Consider the following 16,067-nt stretch of genomic DNA (forward strand, 5'->3'; position numbering starts at 1 on the left):
ACGGCACAACTACAAGATGGACTCTCATAGTGAGCTCACAAATTTGAACGAGAGCTCAATGCTCTTGCAAAGGTAACCTTTGCTGTGATAAATTTGCCGGGATCTCTCGTTGGCTCATCTTAACTGCTTCACCCCAGACGTCTGGTCAAATGGGAGGTGCAAGGCCTATAGATGTTGGAGTTGAAGAGTGGGCTTCGTGTACTTACCGTCGAGTTATCTTCTAGATTCAAAATACGGAGAGACCAGCAGCAGGCTGGCTTGATTATACTATCTTGTTATGTAGGATGCTGAAAGGTTTAACAACTAGAGTTAAGAACCTAAGGCAGAAAAAGAGGAAAAGCATACAAGTGTCCAAGAAACCGGCAAAATCTGAGATATAGCCCTGCTCAGACGACATGCGAAGCTTCTTTACCAATAAAATACAAATTGTGGGCCTTAAAAGGTAACAACAAGGTTCACCCACGTTTGGAATCAATACAATAGGCAAATTTAAAATACAGTTTAGAACAGTGGTATCTCATATTTCGAATTTACCACTAACGAACTCGTCGTCCATATGTTGATCGCCTTCATAGTCAACTTGACTGCCATGAGCGCCCTTCCCGACAGAGAATCCACCATCATCGTCGTCTGCATGATCGTCTATGACATCTTCATCTGGAGGTAGATTTGGATTCCCTGGGATGAAGGAGCCAGGTTCCATGAAATACGACGTTTGTAAAAATTTCCGATTGTTGTAGGCTGTATTATAATGATCATCCATGGCGGACTCGTCCACGAACGTGAAGCCAGCAAACTTCGCCTGCATACCTGGAGAAAGTGGTGTGGCCGCTAGCGGCTGATGTTTGTTCATATATGAGGTGGAGGCCTGAGTAAATTCTGGGTCGAAATTCGATGTGTCAGTTTCGGAGTTTAGATGTGGCTTGAAAGGTGGTGGTATCTTCTTATCTCTGAGTGCATTCCAATCGATATCGGCGAAAAACGGATGAGCTCTCAGTTCACGCCCATCATCGACTGCCCCAAGTCTATGTCTTGGGTTTCTGTTCAGCAAACCTTTCACAAATGAACGACCTTCAGGCGACAGCACATCACGAGGGAATTTCACCTTACCAAAGGCAATCTTTTGATACATCTTTTGGTTGTCTTCTGCAAAGAATGGAGACCAACCACAGCACATCTCGAATATTAGAACACCTAGCGACCAAAAATCCACCATCTTAGTGTATCCAGTCTCGTCCAACAGCAATTCTGGTGCTAAGTATTCAGTAGTTCCGCAAAAAGTGTTTGTCCGATCTTTCAATTCAGCCTTGGATAGACCGAAGTCACAAAGAGCAATGTTACCGTTCGCATCCAACAGGATATTCTCCGGTTTCAAATCTCTGTAAACGATGTCATTGTCGTGAAGGTATTCCAGAGCCATCACCAACTCGGCAATGTAAAATTTGGCCCTATCTTCAGAGAATCTACCCTCTTTCTGCAAGTGCCAGAACAGCTCACCACCACTCATGAAATCGGTCACTAGGTACAGATCCGCTGGTGTTTGGAAAGAGAATTTCAACCCCACAATGAATGGGCATGACTTGGAGGCTGTTCTAACCAAAATGTTACGTTCGCCAATGGTATGTGCAATTTCATTCTTCTTGACAATAACTTTCTTGGACAAAACTTTCATCGCGTAAATCCTCTTTGAGTCCTTCTTCTTGACTTGATAAACTTGGCCAAAAGTACCTTTTCCGAGTAATCTCAAGACTTCGAAGTCTTGAGGTCCATAATGACTCTTTTTGGTCGATGTATAATGCCATTTGATGAGAATTTCTCCTGCGATGTTTTCATCTATAACTCTGCTTTGTAAAGTATGCCACTGACATTGAGAGGCCCTAGATATGCTGTGAATACTTGGGCGTAGTCTCACCTGTCCCAGGAACATATCGTCATGAACCGCATCATAAACTGATATGTCTAATTCTGAGCGGTCACCAAGAACATCGAAAGTGGTCTCATGATGCCAGATAGGGTTTGAGCTATTAACGTCGTTGCCTTCTTGCTTCTCATCATTGAGCTTGTTCAAATGGGATGATGACCTATGGGTGTACAAAGGTCTATGTTTTTTCAAGTCCTTACGGTTCCATCCTTCTACGTTATGACTCTGCTTATTGTCTACTGATTCAGGCCCATTAGAGATAAATTCCGAGCTCTCAAAGGTACAAACAACATACGGTTGGGATTGCATAGATGCAGTTAGTAAACCCTTAGCCTCGACAATTGTCACCGTCAGAGTTCCTCTTGGGACACCTGCTTCCAAATTAGCTGAGTCTATATTATGATTACCAACTTGTTTTCCAAGAGTGCTAGAGGCCATATCGTGATGGTTTGGAGCTAGATGATCAACTGGTTTCTTAGCTGCCTGTGTAGCTGCACGAGGCCCCTTCGCAGAGTGTGAATCACCCAGTGGAACCGTACCTGTACTACTGTTACCAGGAGTGACAGAGGAGGCATTTATCCCTGGCGGGCCTGGTGTTCCATCGTTCATTGCCTTCATATGTGCCAAAACGTCCTCAGATAAAATTCCGGTCGTGCCCATGGCATAAGCACTCTGACTAACCGCAGTAGTAGGAGTAGCAGTTTGTGAAGTGAAATTGGGGAAGAAGCCCGCATTTCTACCTACAGTACTGTTATTGCCACTCGTAGAACTGCTCTTACTATCGCTTTCATCGGTGTTAGCAGACGATGACTTTGATCCAAAAAAGTTCATCATCTCTTGTATTGTCCCTTCTGATACTTGTCGTCGACTCAGAAATCCTGACTACTATAACTTCTTTCGAATATCTAAATCGGTGGCAAAGTAGATAGGATTCGAAGCAACGATAAGTGGCGAACAAACTCTTGAATTCTCAACTGCTCCAGACCCTTAGACTTCCCAACTACCGAAAGCAACCAGTTCCTGAACCACCAGATATTAACCACTGATTTGGAGACTAGTCAAGTGTTCGAGTCTCTGTTAAAGCTGTGATGAGTACTATCGAGGGTTTTCAATTTATTACTTTTACCTGTCAGAAAACGCAGCCAAAAAGGGCCGAACGGTGAAAGAATTAAAGCTTTAAAAGAATCACCTAATAAAGACACAATTTAATCGGAATAGCACATCAAGCTTTTGGAATTAGTCGATATGTTGTAATAATTGTATTATCTAATTTTCATTTAAGCTAGGTATAGGTTTATGATCGGGGTGGACTCGAACATCAGTTGGTGATGAGGTGTGTAACCAAACAATTGGCGCAGGACGTTTGCGTTCTCTGGGACCTCAAGCAATCTTGTGCGGTTCAGAACTACTTGACCATCGCTTGGTAATTGCATGCCGTTGAGTGCGGTGATTCTGTAGAGAAGCGTTGGCGAGTAGAGGCCGGTTTGTAAGCTCGGTTTGAATAAATTCTTGCAATCTGCAGTTTCGAAGATTGCGCTGGTGATCTCTTGGCCGTAAATGTCAACTAGTCCCGGCTGTAGCTTCTCGATGCGAAATTTCCACCTGCCGCTTAGTGTGTCAGAAGTAATGCTGCCGTTTGGTAGTTGCTCCAACTGACCGCGGCCTGGCATATCCATGATTAGCTCGAAAGACGTTGTGGTAGCTGGTGCACGACAGTTGCAATGTGATTGATTTGCCCACCGTGTGTAAAAGCGCGTGTTGATCTCTAGCGGCTCAGAAGCGGCCAGGTAAAGCGGTTTTATCAGGGTATCGTTATATCTGTGATCAATTTCGAAAAGTCTATCGAAATTGTTCAAGACGTTAGAGAATTGCCATGGACCGGTGTCAGTTTCAATGACGGGACACACTTTCTTAAATGAGGCCCATTTCTTGGTGCTATGTCGAATTGCGGTCTTCTTGTCTTCCGAGAAGAAAGTCTTGGCGAACTCTGGAAGTCTTTCCTTAAGAAAAAACCTCCTATTACTCTTTGCTTTCAACTGATCGTCTAGATCTCGACAGGCTTTCAAATGTTGAAGATAAAGCAGATCCGTAAAATACTTGTTCTGTGAGTAGCTTTTCATGGTGCTCGCGCTTATCCACATCGGGTGTGCCTCAGTACTAAAGACTACATTGTCTCTAGTATGATGAATTTCGTTGTCCTCATCAAATAGCAGGTACAGATATTTTAACGTTTCACTTAAAACAAATGTTTCCATGCGGTCTTGCGCTTCGCCTGTCATCACATCTTGAATACCGCCAAATCCACACTTATACTTGAACCTCGTTTGGAAACTCTCGAGGACTGCTACCCCGATGTTTAAGTAAAATGGGTCCCTAGTTGCGCGATACAGGAAGTAAGTAGATTCGACGAACTCCGGTCTCAAGGGGTACCATTCTAGCGGTACATTTGCTCTTTCTTTCAACGCTTTCTTCTCTTCCAGCGAGAGTCCTGCATCTTGAGCAACTTCTTTTTGAAATAACCATCTCTCTGGTATACCACCAAAGGTATCCCAAAGCTTTAGAGACATAATATTCTTAAACTTTGCATCTTCAACGTCGCCTGCTAGTACTTGCAACCCGGGAAAGAATGCGCCTAGTGAATCGACCCATGGAGCTGACATTTGGCCCGTTGTCGGATGTGCATTCACGAAGAACCAATCAGCTTTGCAATACATCTTGAGAGCCTCGAAAGAATCATGCCATATCTCATGAAGATGCTCGTCATTGAAAAGCACAGCGCCTTTTAAAGCATACTCATAAAATGAGTCGATAGATGCGCCGATGCCGGTGAAATGCGAATAACATTGTCCCGTTTCTGGATTGAAAGACATGGGCAACAAATTGAGCTCTGATTTTAGTTCCCAAGTCTTATTCATCGCATACCTTGTAACCGCGCCATACTTTTCATTGTTAGTCAAGTGTGAAAGCATCGTGAACTCAAACATGGGGGACGCCATGGCCGCAACATTATTCTCTGCGACCATATCTGCAGTGAGGCCGACCAATCCATGCTTCAAATTAATTCTTGCTAAGGGCAAACCTGTAGTTGTAAGGTATGCAGGCAACAACCGATCAGCCATATCTTGAGCCAAGTCTAATAGAAAGCCGTCATACTCAGGCCCGAGATACACCTGTTTAGAAGGGTCTGTTGCATATAGATGCGAAGAGATCAGTCCACCAACGACCCTAATCGTAGTTTCGAAAACCTGAACGGTCGAATCTAAGTCAAATTTCTGTGGAAACCTATCTTTAATGAGTTCAGCCACTTGTCGAAACTTTGATCTATCGTTAAAGATGGCAATTGTGGTTAGAGAATCTATCAGTGTCACTGAGAAGTTCCCTAACACGTCATTCTTTATAATATCATCTGGATCATCGAAATTCCTTACATTCGGCACACATGATATCGGTCTTAATTCGTCGAATGGGTAGGCCTTCTCGAGGTAATTATCATGAGCAAAATAGAAGAGATCTTTGACTTGTTTTTTGTAGTGGTTCAATTCCGCTCTATTGAAAGAATACTTGTCAAAATCACTAATTGAAAAGCCACATCGAAGTAGCAACAAAAGACTGAAGGCCAAATGTATCAGCATCTACTGATAACCTTTTTTCCTTATGCTTTTAACGATTTCACTTTTTCCTTGGCATTGAAATTTTAATGCGATGCGTATGTAAATCAAAGCGAGTATCGCTTACAACCTATGCATAACAAGATGAACAATATTGAGCCTTGCTACAATTGTCTATCCCCAACATAAAGTACGCAATAGCTGTGAAAAATATAGCCCAATTCACACTACATAATTTTCAAACTTCTAATATAATCAAGAACACAAGATTATTCTCAACCGAATTATTTCAATTCTAGCTTACTCCTCAAGATGTAATTTTACGAATACATACAATTATTAGAGTAGTCGCACTGGATCTGAAAATACGTAGATCAAACTTACAACTACACAACAACAATACCCAACAACTCATCCTACAACTCATCTTGCTAGTTACGCAAGGCACTAGTCATCAAGGTATAGTTATAAACTATGCACAGGGCCACTCACTAAGCAATTATGTGTAGCTATTTTGAATGACTGTTTCTTTGTACCCATACACCGTGAAAAGCATCTGCACACCAAAATATTTTTTCATTTTTAATTTTTTTCAGTCAAAATGAAAAATTCGCGCTGGCCTGCTCGGCAGCCAAGCAGCCTGCTCTGTCTGGAATCAGACTGCTCTGCCTAACTCTAGGCTCACTTTCGGCTGGCCCTGCTTAGCATCGATACCAGCTAGGCAGAGCCCTGTCTAGGTCTCTGTAGTACCGCCCACTGTTCCTGTAGGACTCTCATGGTTTAATATTCCAATAGCATTGTAACTTGTCAGTTATAGAACTGAAATTTGACCTCTTATCACAAATCGACTAACAAGACCATAGCAGACCAATAACGGAAAGATGGCTAGAGGACCAAAGAAGCACCTTAAGAGATTAGCAGCTCCACACCACTGGTTGTTGGACAAATTGTCTGGTTGTTACGCTCCAAGACCATCTCAAGGTCCACACAAATTGCGTGAATCCTTGCCATTGATCGTTTTCTTGAGAAACAGATTAAAGTATGCTTTGAACGGTCGTGAAGTTAAGGCTATCTTGATGCAACGTCATGTCAAAGTCGATGGTAAGGTTAGAACTGATACTACATTCCCAGCTGGTTTCATGGATGTTATCTCTTTGGAAGCCACCAACGAGAACTTCAGATTGGTTTACGACGTCAAGGGTAGATTTGCTGTCCACCGTATCACTGATGAAGAAGCTTCCTACAAATTGGGTAAAGTTAAGAAAGTTCAATTGGGTAAGAAAGGTATTCCATACATTGTCACTCACGATGGTAGAACTATAAGATACCCAGACCCAAACATCAAAATCAATGACTCCGTCAAGATCGATTTGGCTTCTGGTAAGATTACCGATTTCATCAAATTCGATACTGGTAAGCTAGTCTTTGTCACTGGTGGTCGTAACTTGGGTCGTATCGGTACCATCATTCACAAGGAAAGACATGATGGTGGTTTCGACTTGGTTCACATCAAGGACTCTTTGGACAACACTTTCGTCACCAGATTGAACAACGTTTTCGTCATTGGTGAACCAGGTAAGCCATACATCTCTCTACCAAAGGGTAAGGGTATTAAGTTGAGTATTGCTGAAGAACGTGACAGAAGAAGAGCTCAACAAGGTTTATAAACTTGTTAGATTTGTGTCCGTTTCTTTATCTGACTAGAACTACTTTGTTACATATAATTTCTTAAGCAGAATTAAAAATTTCCTTTCTCATTAATTAAAGGCTGTTACGTTATTTGCTTATCTCTGATATATATTCTCGAAGTAGTACTTTGGTGGAATTACCACCGTAAACCTTACATGATGATTTATCGTAGCTTGCTTGTCCACCTTCATCACGTACAATGGCATTCACTGCCTCGAGAATGCTGGGTTGAAGGAAACTATAAAAGACGAAGTGGACGGTATCAGTAGGTCCCTCGGAAACTAGCTTAACATGCTGTACAACATTAGGAGTGAGGTAATCAAATTGTGAATTATGCTTTGTATCGTCACCTTTACAACCCCCATCATCAACTGTGGTATACCCTTCAGTAAGGCCCGGTTGATCGATGAATGGGCAAGTTCCTGTACTTCTGGAAAACGAAGCAACATTTGGCGGTGCTAATGATGCAATGGCGGGACCCTTATTCAAATAGTGTGCAATCTTCGACGCAATGCGATTCGGCAATTCCATGTAATACCACTCGTTCATGAAAGGCAAAACAATGTACTCACTGTCAATTGTGAAGGGACCTTTATAAAGATCGTATCTCACTGCACCAGTATTGATCATGATGTAGCGCCCAATTGTGGTATCTGTGATTTTTGAATGTAGTCTAGGCAAAACGTTGTGTATGATTAGATTGTACAAGTTTTCCTCAGAGTCCAAGGATCTTTCAGACATAAAGTACGTCTTTGGAACATACCCAATCACTTCATCCAACTTGAGTCTCTTCCGAAGACTTCTTAACTCGTCAGACACCTTGCGGCCCTTAGAAGACTTGAGTTCTGCTGAGTTTTTCCCAATGTGGTGCTTGAACGATCTCTTGTTGAAATCAATGTATCGTCTGAAGAATGAGGGAGTTTCGCTAGTGACATTGTCGATAGAAAGGAACCCCACAGTTTCAGCAAACCTCCCGCTTTGTAATCCGGTAGCTCTTTCATCAAATACAGAAAAATCCCTTATGTGAGAATGTCCCCCAAAGTATTGGATCACAGTATTGGGATAAATGTTTCTCATAAAGCAATGTAGTTCGTACATCTCACGATTTTCCATATCTGTTACGGGCATATGTCCAAAGATCAACACGAGATCAACCTTATCCTCATCATACTTTTCAGTGGCTTCGTAAAACCAGTCTTTAGAGACCTCTTCCATGGGTGGAACAACATTTGTCCTATTGTTGAACCTTCGGAAGTTGAACATAAATGAAAATGCTAAAACCCTGGTTTTTGAGTTCTTAGTTTCGAAATACAAATACTTGTTGCCGAAAGGAACCGTATGACCATCATCATTGATGAATTCGACATTGCTCGACACGTATTTGTTCTTAAATTTGTGCGATGTGGCGGTATTGTACTCCAAAATACTATTCTCCGGCATGTAGAGTTCATGATTGCCCAGAGTCATCAAATCGTAATCCTGCTCGTTGAAAATTTGAGCTGCTTCGACACCATTTGGATTAGTGGCATCGGTCAACCCATTTCCGTCATGTTTATCCCCTGTATCGATGAGTAGTAAATCCTGATCCTTATTCAAACGGTTTTTCTTGAAACTGCTAACGAAACTCACGAAATCACCCCAATCTGCATCGTAGTCTGGTTGTAATAGGTGCGAACCCAACCAACCGTGTGTATCTGTGGTATGTAAGAAATTCAACTGACCGATCTTAAGGTCCCTAATATGAGTAGTCTTTTCAGATTCCTGTAGAAATGGATGTTGTAGTGAGATCGCTGCAACCGACGCTGCCAGCAGGTAAGCGGCTGCGATAACCCTCATTGTCGCTTGTTTGTCTTTTGGTGTGTAAGTTTGTAATAAGGATTGTGCGTTTTCACAGAAAGGGTTTACTAATGACTAGATAAGATTAAAACAGATAAGAAACTTTTGGTTCAATTCTTAGCAATCAAGATTAATTAAATGAAAGGTTCCAATCCTTTGAGCTCGATCGATAGGGCATTTTCGTCTTAATCACAACAGCTGTTTTACGTCTAGTTGCAGATAGATAGTTTTTAGTTGAAAAACATTTAGTGGTTATCAATCAAATTTTGATTAAAAATGGACTTAATCATTAGAATATATAGAACTATTATTTGTAGGGATATTCGACTTGACGATCCTTCCTGAGCCAGATCTTACGCTTCTTCTTGGTCGTAACGTGCTCGACGAACTTTTCAACGCAGTTGTCAATTTTAAACTTCTTTATAAAAACTGGGTCCCATAGCTCCGAACCCACACCAAGGTCCTTACAACATCTCATCAGGGCGTTACTCTTGCAACCCTCAGTGGCCGTAGGAATGCCAGCGTCGCTGAAATAATCCTGTTCTCCTCGAGCGACACTGACAAGCTGGCCATGACACACCAAACCATACTCTCGAGTGACCAGCTTAGGGGTCACGATAGTCTCTGAACGGGGTACAAGCCCCCAACCTCCTGCACCAAATGCTTTGTTCAAAATACGTCTGTATTTGATCTCAGGCAAGTATATCAGGCCATCGGGCTTCACTTCGATATCTTGCGTATACAGAGGAGTCGCTAAGTGCTTTTGCACAGTATCATCAAATGGTTTCCCACCAATCCCATACCACGAAGTGTACCAATCGATGCCCTTGTCTTCCTGAGCTCTTGCTGAAGCCTCAGTACGAGCTGTTTCCAATGGCGTACCTCCCAGACTCTTGTTTAAACCATTCGAATATCCACTGGCCACACCTCCACCAGTAACGGCACTCCTGACAGGTGCTCTGGCCGCATTAGAGCTCACGTTCGCATACGCAGGCGCTGCTCCTGTCCCAACATACCGCACAAACGGTCTAGCAATCTGGTACCGGCAACAATGGCGTAAACTCATTCCAAATACTTCTCTATCAGCCTTTTATAGCCGCTATGAATAGTTCTTTTTAGCTCAAAAGTTGTCAAATGTCGATGAGCCTTGAAATTTTTGGTTCATGCTGCTCGGGTTGGAGAGTAAAGAAACACGTCAACTACAATAAAGAGGCCAGTTGAGAGCTCTTCAGAGGTCAATTGCTACTTTAAAGGATTACTATGGGTCCTAGAAAACGCGGTTCCACTCCAGTTGCGACCGGTACAGCCGGGAAGGATGTTGATGATCCTAGTTTGAAGTACACCAAGAAAGGTCCCGATTATGAGCTTCTGAGCGAAAAGTGGCTAATGAGATCTGCTCCAGATAGTCCAAAAGAGTACCGGATTTGGCTCTATGTGGTCACAGCAATTGCATTTGTTGCAAGATTTTATCTATTGTGGTATCCAAAGGAAGTGGTATTTGATGAAGTTCATTTTGGTAAATTTGCTTCCTACTACCTGGAAAGAGCTTTCTTCTTTGATGTGCATCCTCCATTTGCGAAGATGATGATTGCCTTCATTGGTTGGTTAGTCGGTTACGATGGGGAGTTCAAATTTGACGATATTGGGGACAGTTATGAGCAGAACCCGGCACCTTACTTGGCTTACAGATCTTTCAATGCTTTGTTAGGTACTTTGACTATCCCCGTAATGTTCAATACTTTGAAAGAATTGAATTTTAAGGCTGTTACTTGTGCATTTGCTTCGTTGCTCGTGGCTATCGACAATGCACATGTCACAGAGACAAGATTGATCCTTTTGGATGCCATTTTGATCTTCGCCATTGCACTTACTGTTTATTGCTATGTGAGGTTTTATAAAGCTCAATTGCGGGCTCCATTCTCCTGGAGTTGGTATGGCTGGCTTTACGCAACTGGTATGTCGTTGTCCTTCGTCATCTCGACAAAGTACGTCGGTGTGCTGACTTATGCTACCATCGGTACGATGGTTGCCATTAACTTGTGGCAATTGACTGATGTGCGTGCTGGCTTGAGCTTAAAAAAACTGTTCTCCCATGTATTCAAGAGATTAAACGGTCTTATCTTAGCACCTTTCGTGGTTTATTTATTTTGGTTCTGGATCCATTTTGCCATTCTAATCAAATCCGGTACTGGTGATGCCTTTATGTCCGGTGAGTTCCAGGAAACCTTAGGCGACTCTCCACTGGCTAAGGAGTCCAAACAGGTCAACTATTATGACATTGTCACCATTAAACACAAAGAAACCCATGTGCTATTGCACTCACATTGGGCCACTTACCCACAACGTTACGAAGATGGCCGTATTTCATCTCAAGGTCAACAGGTCACCGGTTACTCTGTGCAAGACCCAAACAACGAGTGGGAGATTCTTCCTGTCAAGGAATTATCTTCCAAAAGCGGCCAGCCACTCTACTTGAATGAAGCTTTTAGGCTAAGGCATGTGGCTACGAACTCGTATCTGCGGGCTCACGACGTTGCATCACCTTTTTACCCAACCAATGAAGAGATTACTACTGTCACCGAAGAGGAAGCCAACGGTGAAGCTTATCAGCAGACCTTGTTCACTTTCCAATCCTTGCAAAAGAAGGATACAGAAACCATCGTCAAGACCAAGGGCACACTCTTCCGTATTTTCCATGTTGACACAGCAGTCGTATTGTGGACCCATAACGACGTTTATTTACCTGAATGGGGCTTTGGTCAACAAGAAGTGAATGGTAATAAGAAACTAACGGAAAGCTCCAACAACTGGTATGTGGATGAAATCGTAAACATAGATGAAGAGAGAAAGGCCTACGTTCCAAAGGAAATAAAGCAATTATCTTTCTTTACTAAATGGTCTGAGCTTCAAAGACTAATGTTTGAACACAATAACAAATTGTCATCAGAACATCCATTTGCTTCTCAACCTTACTCATGGCCGGGCAGTTTGAGTGGTGTTTCCTTCTGGACAAACGACGCTGAAAGGAAGCAAATTTATTTTATCGGTAATATCATCGGTTGGTGGTTACAGGTGATCTCATTGGGGATTTATGTTGGGATCATCATTACCGACTTGGTCACTAGGAAGCGTGCGTACTATGCGTTGGGAAGGATCACCAGGGAAAAATTGTACGGTCCATTGATGTATTTTTTCGTTGGTTGGGCATGGCACTACTTCCCATTCTATTTAATGGGTCGTCAAAAATTCTTGCATCACTACTTGCCTGCACATTTGATCGCATCGCTGTTCACTGCAGCACTATGGGAAACTATCTTCAGCGACTGCAAATCTTTGGATCCAGAGAAGGATGAGGATGCCCCAGGTGTCCACTACCAACACAACCCAGAGATATATACCAAATATTTGTGGGTGGCATTCGGTGTTATGTCACTTGGTGTCATCGTGTTCTTCCTATACTTCTCTCCATTTGTCTACGGTAACGTCAGTCTAACCCCAGAACAAGTTGTGAGAAGACAATGGATGAATATCCAACTGAGCTTTGCCAAGTGATGATATATACAGGGACTTTTAACTTCTGATATAGGTCTATAGAGGAACAGTCAATTCACATTGCTCAATTCAAAGTTGGGAAAGGTAGCATTCTGTGCATTCTGGTCACTAGTTGAAGAAACTTCGGTTCATTTTCTGGAGTGATGTAACCGTGTCTTACTAGGAAATCGACCATGATTAGTGCACAGTTTGGTTTAAATTCTCCATCTACAAGAGCCTTCACTGTCTGTTCCAATGTTAATAAATTGAAACTATCGACCTCTCCATCATTAGGTGTTGGTATGATGTCTACAGACAATTTAAGGTCGTATATGTACTCCGCTTCACCCACTATGAAATCTGCCTCTCTTTTGAAAGTGACGTCTTTGATATCCACTGGGAAGTAGAGATACGATACAACACCTGCCGCTTTGATATTCGACTCTATGACTTCTTGGTCGAGATTGGCTTCCTCTTTGCTCTCCTTAAGCACAGTCTCATATATGGTACAAGGGTAGCCCAACCCTCCAGCGATGATGTTATCCAGCATCAAAGGCCAAGTCGGTTTTGTTGCAGCCCGCCTAGGGATCCAAAACTTTATCGACTTGGTGTTCTCATCCACCACATAACCATTGATGTGTGCTCCATAAGTAATAATGCCCATAAGTCCAGCCATTGCACGTTCTAGCAAGACGTAAGGACCGTCATAATCACATACAACATACTTTTCGTCTCTCCAACCTTTGATCCCTTCCAATTGCGAGTGTAAGTACATTTCCTTGGCTATCTTGTCCAACTGTGCATTTCTACCATCAAAACTTGGGTTCTTGAACCTCAATTCCTTCAATGCAGTGTCAGCTTCGAAAGCTTCTTCGAATAAGGACCCGCAAACAGCCTTCAACTCTTCAACAACAAACTCTAGAACAAACCCAACCTTGATCTGCGTATGAGTCACCAGATGATACACATTCTCCCTGAATTTTTCATTCGAACCATAGTCCAGGGGCAGATTATCCACACGATCTACAATCTGTACCCACGAGAATCCATTGACCTCGTCCTCATCAGTCCTCACCAGTCTTTCTCCCTCTAAAGGAGTCTCAACAACTTTCACCATGCGACCAATCTCTGGGTTACACGAGGTTTCAGCTTCTCGATAAAAGTTAGTTCGAAAATGCGGCTGCTGAAAAGATCTTGTTCATCTCCGAAGCCAAATTAATTAGAGTTTACCAATACATCAAAGCTGGGTCAAAAACCCCTCGAGCACTGATATAGATAATATTATGTTGAAGGGTGTAACGAGTTTTCTACAATACCTGAGAGAAGTCCACATTAAAGAGTTGCCAGTGCCCAGCTCCGTGAAAGTGGTCTATGGTAACGAATCTGCCGACTTTGACTCGGTAGTATCTGCCTTGGCATATGCCTATTGCAGCTTCCAGATGCATCCTGAGGATCCTCTGATCCCAATAGTCAATATTCCAAAGAAAGAGCTGTTTTTAAGGAGAGATATCGTTCGTGCTCTCGAGAGATCAAAGGTTAGTGAAGATCTACTATTCTTTGCCGAGGATTTGAAGTCACTGAAGGAAAGATTTGGACCGTTGACAGCTGTACTAGTGGATCACAACTCCGTGGAGGCTACTATGGGGCCGTACATTGCTGCCGTTGTTGGGGTCGTCGACCATCACAAGGATGCAGGGCTACATCCTGATGTCAAACCCAGAGTAATTAGAACAGCAGGTAGTTGTTCATCTTTGGTGATCAGATATTGGCATAAGTACCTTCCTGTGTCGGCTTTCAAGGATATCGGTCTTTTGTGTCTTGGGGCAGGCTTAATCGACACCTCCAATTTCAGTTCTAAAGTTGAAGACCCAGATAAAGAAGCATTGAATCTGTACGAAAAATTGTTCCCAGATCTCGATAGAGAGTTATTCTACAAGCAGATAAAACGCGATAAGGATGACCTCAGTGGGTTCTCTATCGAAAACATACTTAAGAAGGACTATAAGCAATTTGAAGTGCAGGATTCGGGGGCCGAGAATAAAATACTAATTGGAATTTCATCAGTCGTGAAGCCATTGTCATGGTTTTATGAGAATTTCGGCGGTGAGTCTAGATTCAGAGACGAATGTGTAAAGACCCAAACTCAAAGAATGGTTGATCTGTACATTGTGATGACGGCCTGGATGGACGGAGGCACATTCAAGCGTGAATTAGTGATTCTCTCCAGCGCTCCAGAGCTCTGCCAAGATATAGTTGAAAACATCTCGGATACTTTGCAACTCGAGGATAAGAGCTTGACGACCAAGACCGCCTCATCTCCACAATATTATAGAACATTTCAGCAGCTAAACACGTCAGCGAGCCGGAAACAAGTCGCACCCTGTGTGTCGCATGCATTTCAAAATATCAAGCTGTGATTTTAATATAGCTAACACGCCACAAATCAAACTGTTTGACGCTCGAGGGCAAGCTCTCGTGAATCTGTTCAAGCATTTGTACAAAATGGCGCATAGGCACAGGTTTTACCTTGAGTTGCTCAATATTACTCCCCTTTGTCTCTTTCTCAGAAATTTCGTCACAGTACAGGACTTTTATGCAGTTTGTAAGTACCCGATTATCTGGCAAAGTCACATCTATACCTATTGCAAATAACCATACAAACAGCTTTGAGCTCTCAGATTCCAAAAGAACGTAACGTGTTGAGTAGCCTTTGATCAGATTTAACAATGTGAAAACTACATCCTGCTCTGGGGGAAAGACATCTTCCTCCTTGTTGGATTTTTTCAGTAAAACTTGCCATTTGTAGATTTTGAACAAATGATCTTGCGTTTCCTCTCCCAGTGATGCTGAACATTTAGCACATTGCAAAAAACCATTCTCTGTTTTCACTCTGCCTGCAAAAGTATCTTGTTGGGCCAAGAAGAAGGCTGACCCCAGCAATATTTCACCTTTCAAAGGTTTCAAAGAGTTGTAACGCACCGAATATTCGTTTTCCTTTGATATATCGTGAGGCTTGTGGCAATGCCAGTAGTCCATTAACTCCATCCAGAACTCTGAAGGCATTTCATTGATCTTAAAACAATTTTGTTCGTTAATTATATCAGTTCTGCAAGTCAAACAAAGGATTCTGAACCCTTTGGATTCAATTAGCTCTTTCTTGGACCATTTCCCTTCCGGTAAAGACATAAACACATTTTGGGCCTTGTTGTTGCAATTGAACGCATTTACAACCTCTTCTCTTGACTTTAATCTTAATCGGTAGCAGCCTGGACTAACAGTCGTGAATTTTGCCTGTTCACCCACAAATTCCTCGCAAGGTAGCAAAATCGTTGCTTTGTTCTCTTCTGTGTCTTCCACACATAGCTTACCAGGGCCTCGGGAGACTATCACAGGCTGTCCAACGGCACATATATCAATAGAGGTTGTCCCAATTCTTGGCAGATGCTCGACCAGGAAACTCAGGCCTTCAGTCTTCATTTGAT

At 42.6% G+C, this 16,067-nt stretch overlaps 9 protein-coding genes across 9 annotated transcripts; 3 read left to right on the plus strand and 6 right to left on the minus strand.

Moving 5' to 3' along the window:
• Window positions 1–517: 517 nt before the first annotated feature.
• SCH9 (serine/threonine protein kinase SCH9) lies at window positions 518–2,752 on the minus strand (the record flags this gene model as incomplete). Its single annotated transcript, XM_003680780.1, has 1 exon — window positions 518–2,752. One exon carries the CDS (start codon window positions 2,750–2,752, stop codon window positions 518–520), a length of 2,235 nt encoding a protein of 744 aa, XP_003680828.1.
• A 446-nt stretch (window positions 2,753–3,198) lies between these two features.
• MNL1 (alpha-1,2-mannosidase MNL1) lies at window positions 3,199–5,553 on the minus strand (the record flags this gene model as incomplete). The annotated part of the gene is made up of 1 exon (XM_003680781.1): window positions 3,199–5,553. The coding sequence occupies one exon, from the start codon at window positions 5,551–5,553 to the stop codon at window positions 3,199–3,201; it is 2,355 nt and encodes a 784-aa protein (XP_003680829.1).
• An 857-nt stretch (window positions 5,554–6,410) lies between these two features.
• Window positions 6,411–7,196, plus strand: TDEL0D00350 (40S ribosomal protein eS4; the record flags this gene model as incomplete). Its single annotated transcript, XM_003680782.1, has 1 exon — window positions 6,411–7,196. One exon carries the CDS (start codon window positions 6,411–6,413, stop codon window positions 7,194–7,196), a length of 786 nt encoding a protein of 261 aa, XP_003680830.1.
• A 109-nt stretch (window positions 7,197–7,305) lies between these two features.
• SMN1 (Smn1p) lies at window positions 7,306–9,054 on the minus strand (the record flags this gene model as incomplete). Its single annotated transcript, XM_003680783.1, has 1 exon — window positions 7,306–9,054. One exon carries the CDS (start codon window positions 9,052–9,054, stop codon window positions 7,306–7,308), a length of 1,749 nt encoding a protein of 582 aa, XP_003680831.1.
• Window positions 9,055–9,361: 307 nt separating this feature from the next.
• On the minus strand, window positions 9,362–10,120 carry MGM101 (Mgm101p; the record flags this gene model as incomplete). The annotated part of the gene is made up of 1 exon (XM_003680784.1): window positions 9,362–10,120. One exon carries the CDS (start codon window positions 10,118–10,120, stop codon window positions 9,362–9,364), a length of 759 nt encoding a protein of 252 aa, XP_003680832.1.
• A 194-nt stretch (window positions 10,121–10,314) lies between these two features.
• On the plus strand, window positions 10,315–12,606 carry PMT4 (dolichyl-phosphate-mannose-protein mannosyltransferase; the record flags this gene model as incomplete). The annotated part of the gene is made up of 1 exon (XM_003680785.1): window positions 10,315–12,606. The coding sequence occupies one exon, from the start codon at window positions 10,315–10,317 to the stop codon at window positions 12,604–12,606; it is 2,292 nt and encodes a 763-aa protein (XP_003680833.1).
• Window positions 12,607–12,670: 64 nt separating this feature from the next.
• TDEL0D00390 (uncharacterized protein) lies at window positions 12,671–13,702 on the minus strand (the record flags this gene model as incomplete). The annotated part of the gene is made up of 1 exon (XM_003680786.1): window positions 12,671–13,702. One exon carries the CDS (start codon window positions 13,700–13,702, stop codon window positions 12,671–12,673), a length of 1,032 nt encoding a protein of 343 aa, XP_003680834.1.
• Window positions 13,703–13,868: 166 nt separating this feature from the next.
• Window positions 13,869–15,002, plus strand: PPX1 (exopolyphosphatase; the record flags this gene model as incomplete). The annotated part of the gene is made up of 1 exon (XM_003680787.1): window positions 13,869–15,002. The coding sequence occupies one exon, from the start codon at window positions 13,869–13,871 to the stop codon at window positions 15,000–15,002; it is 1,134 nt and encodes a 377-aa protein (XP_003680835.1).
• On the minus strand, window positions 14,992–16,062 carry IPA1 (putative polyadenylation protein; the record flags this gene model as incomplete). The annotated part of the gene is made up of 1 exon (XM_003680788.1): window positions 14,992–16,062. One exon carries the CDS (start codon window positions 16,060–16,062, stop codon window positions 14,992–14,994), a length of 1,071 nt encoding a protein of 356 aa, XP_003680836.1.
• Between the last annotated feature and the right edge of the window lie 5 nt (window positions 16,063–16,067).

The sequence above is a fragment of the Torulaspora delbrueckii genome, chromosome 4 (genome assembly GCF_000243375.1).
Source record: "Torulaspora delbrueckii CBS 1146 chromosome 4, complete genome".
Classification (NCBI taxonomy): Eukaryota; Fungi; Ascomycota; class Saccharomycetes; order Saccharomycetales; family Saccharomycetaceae; genus Torulaspora; species Torulaspora delbrueckii.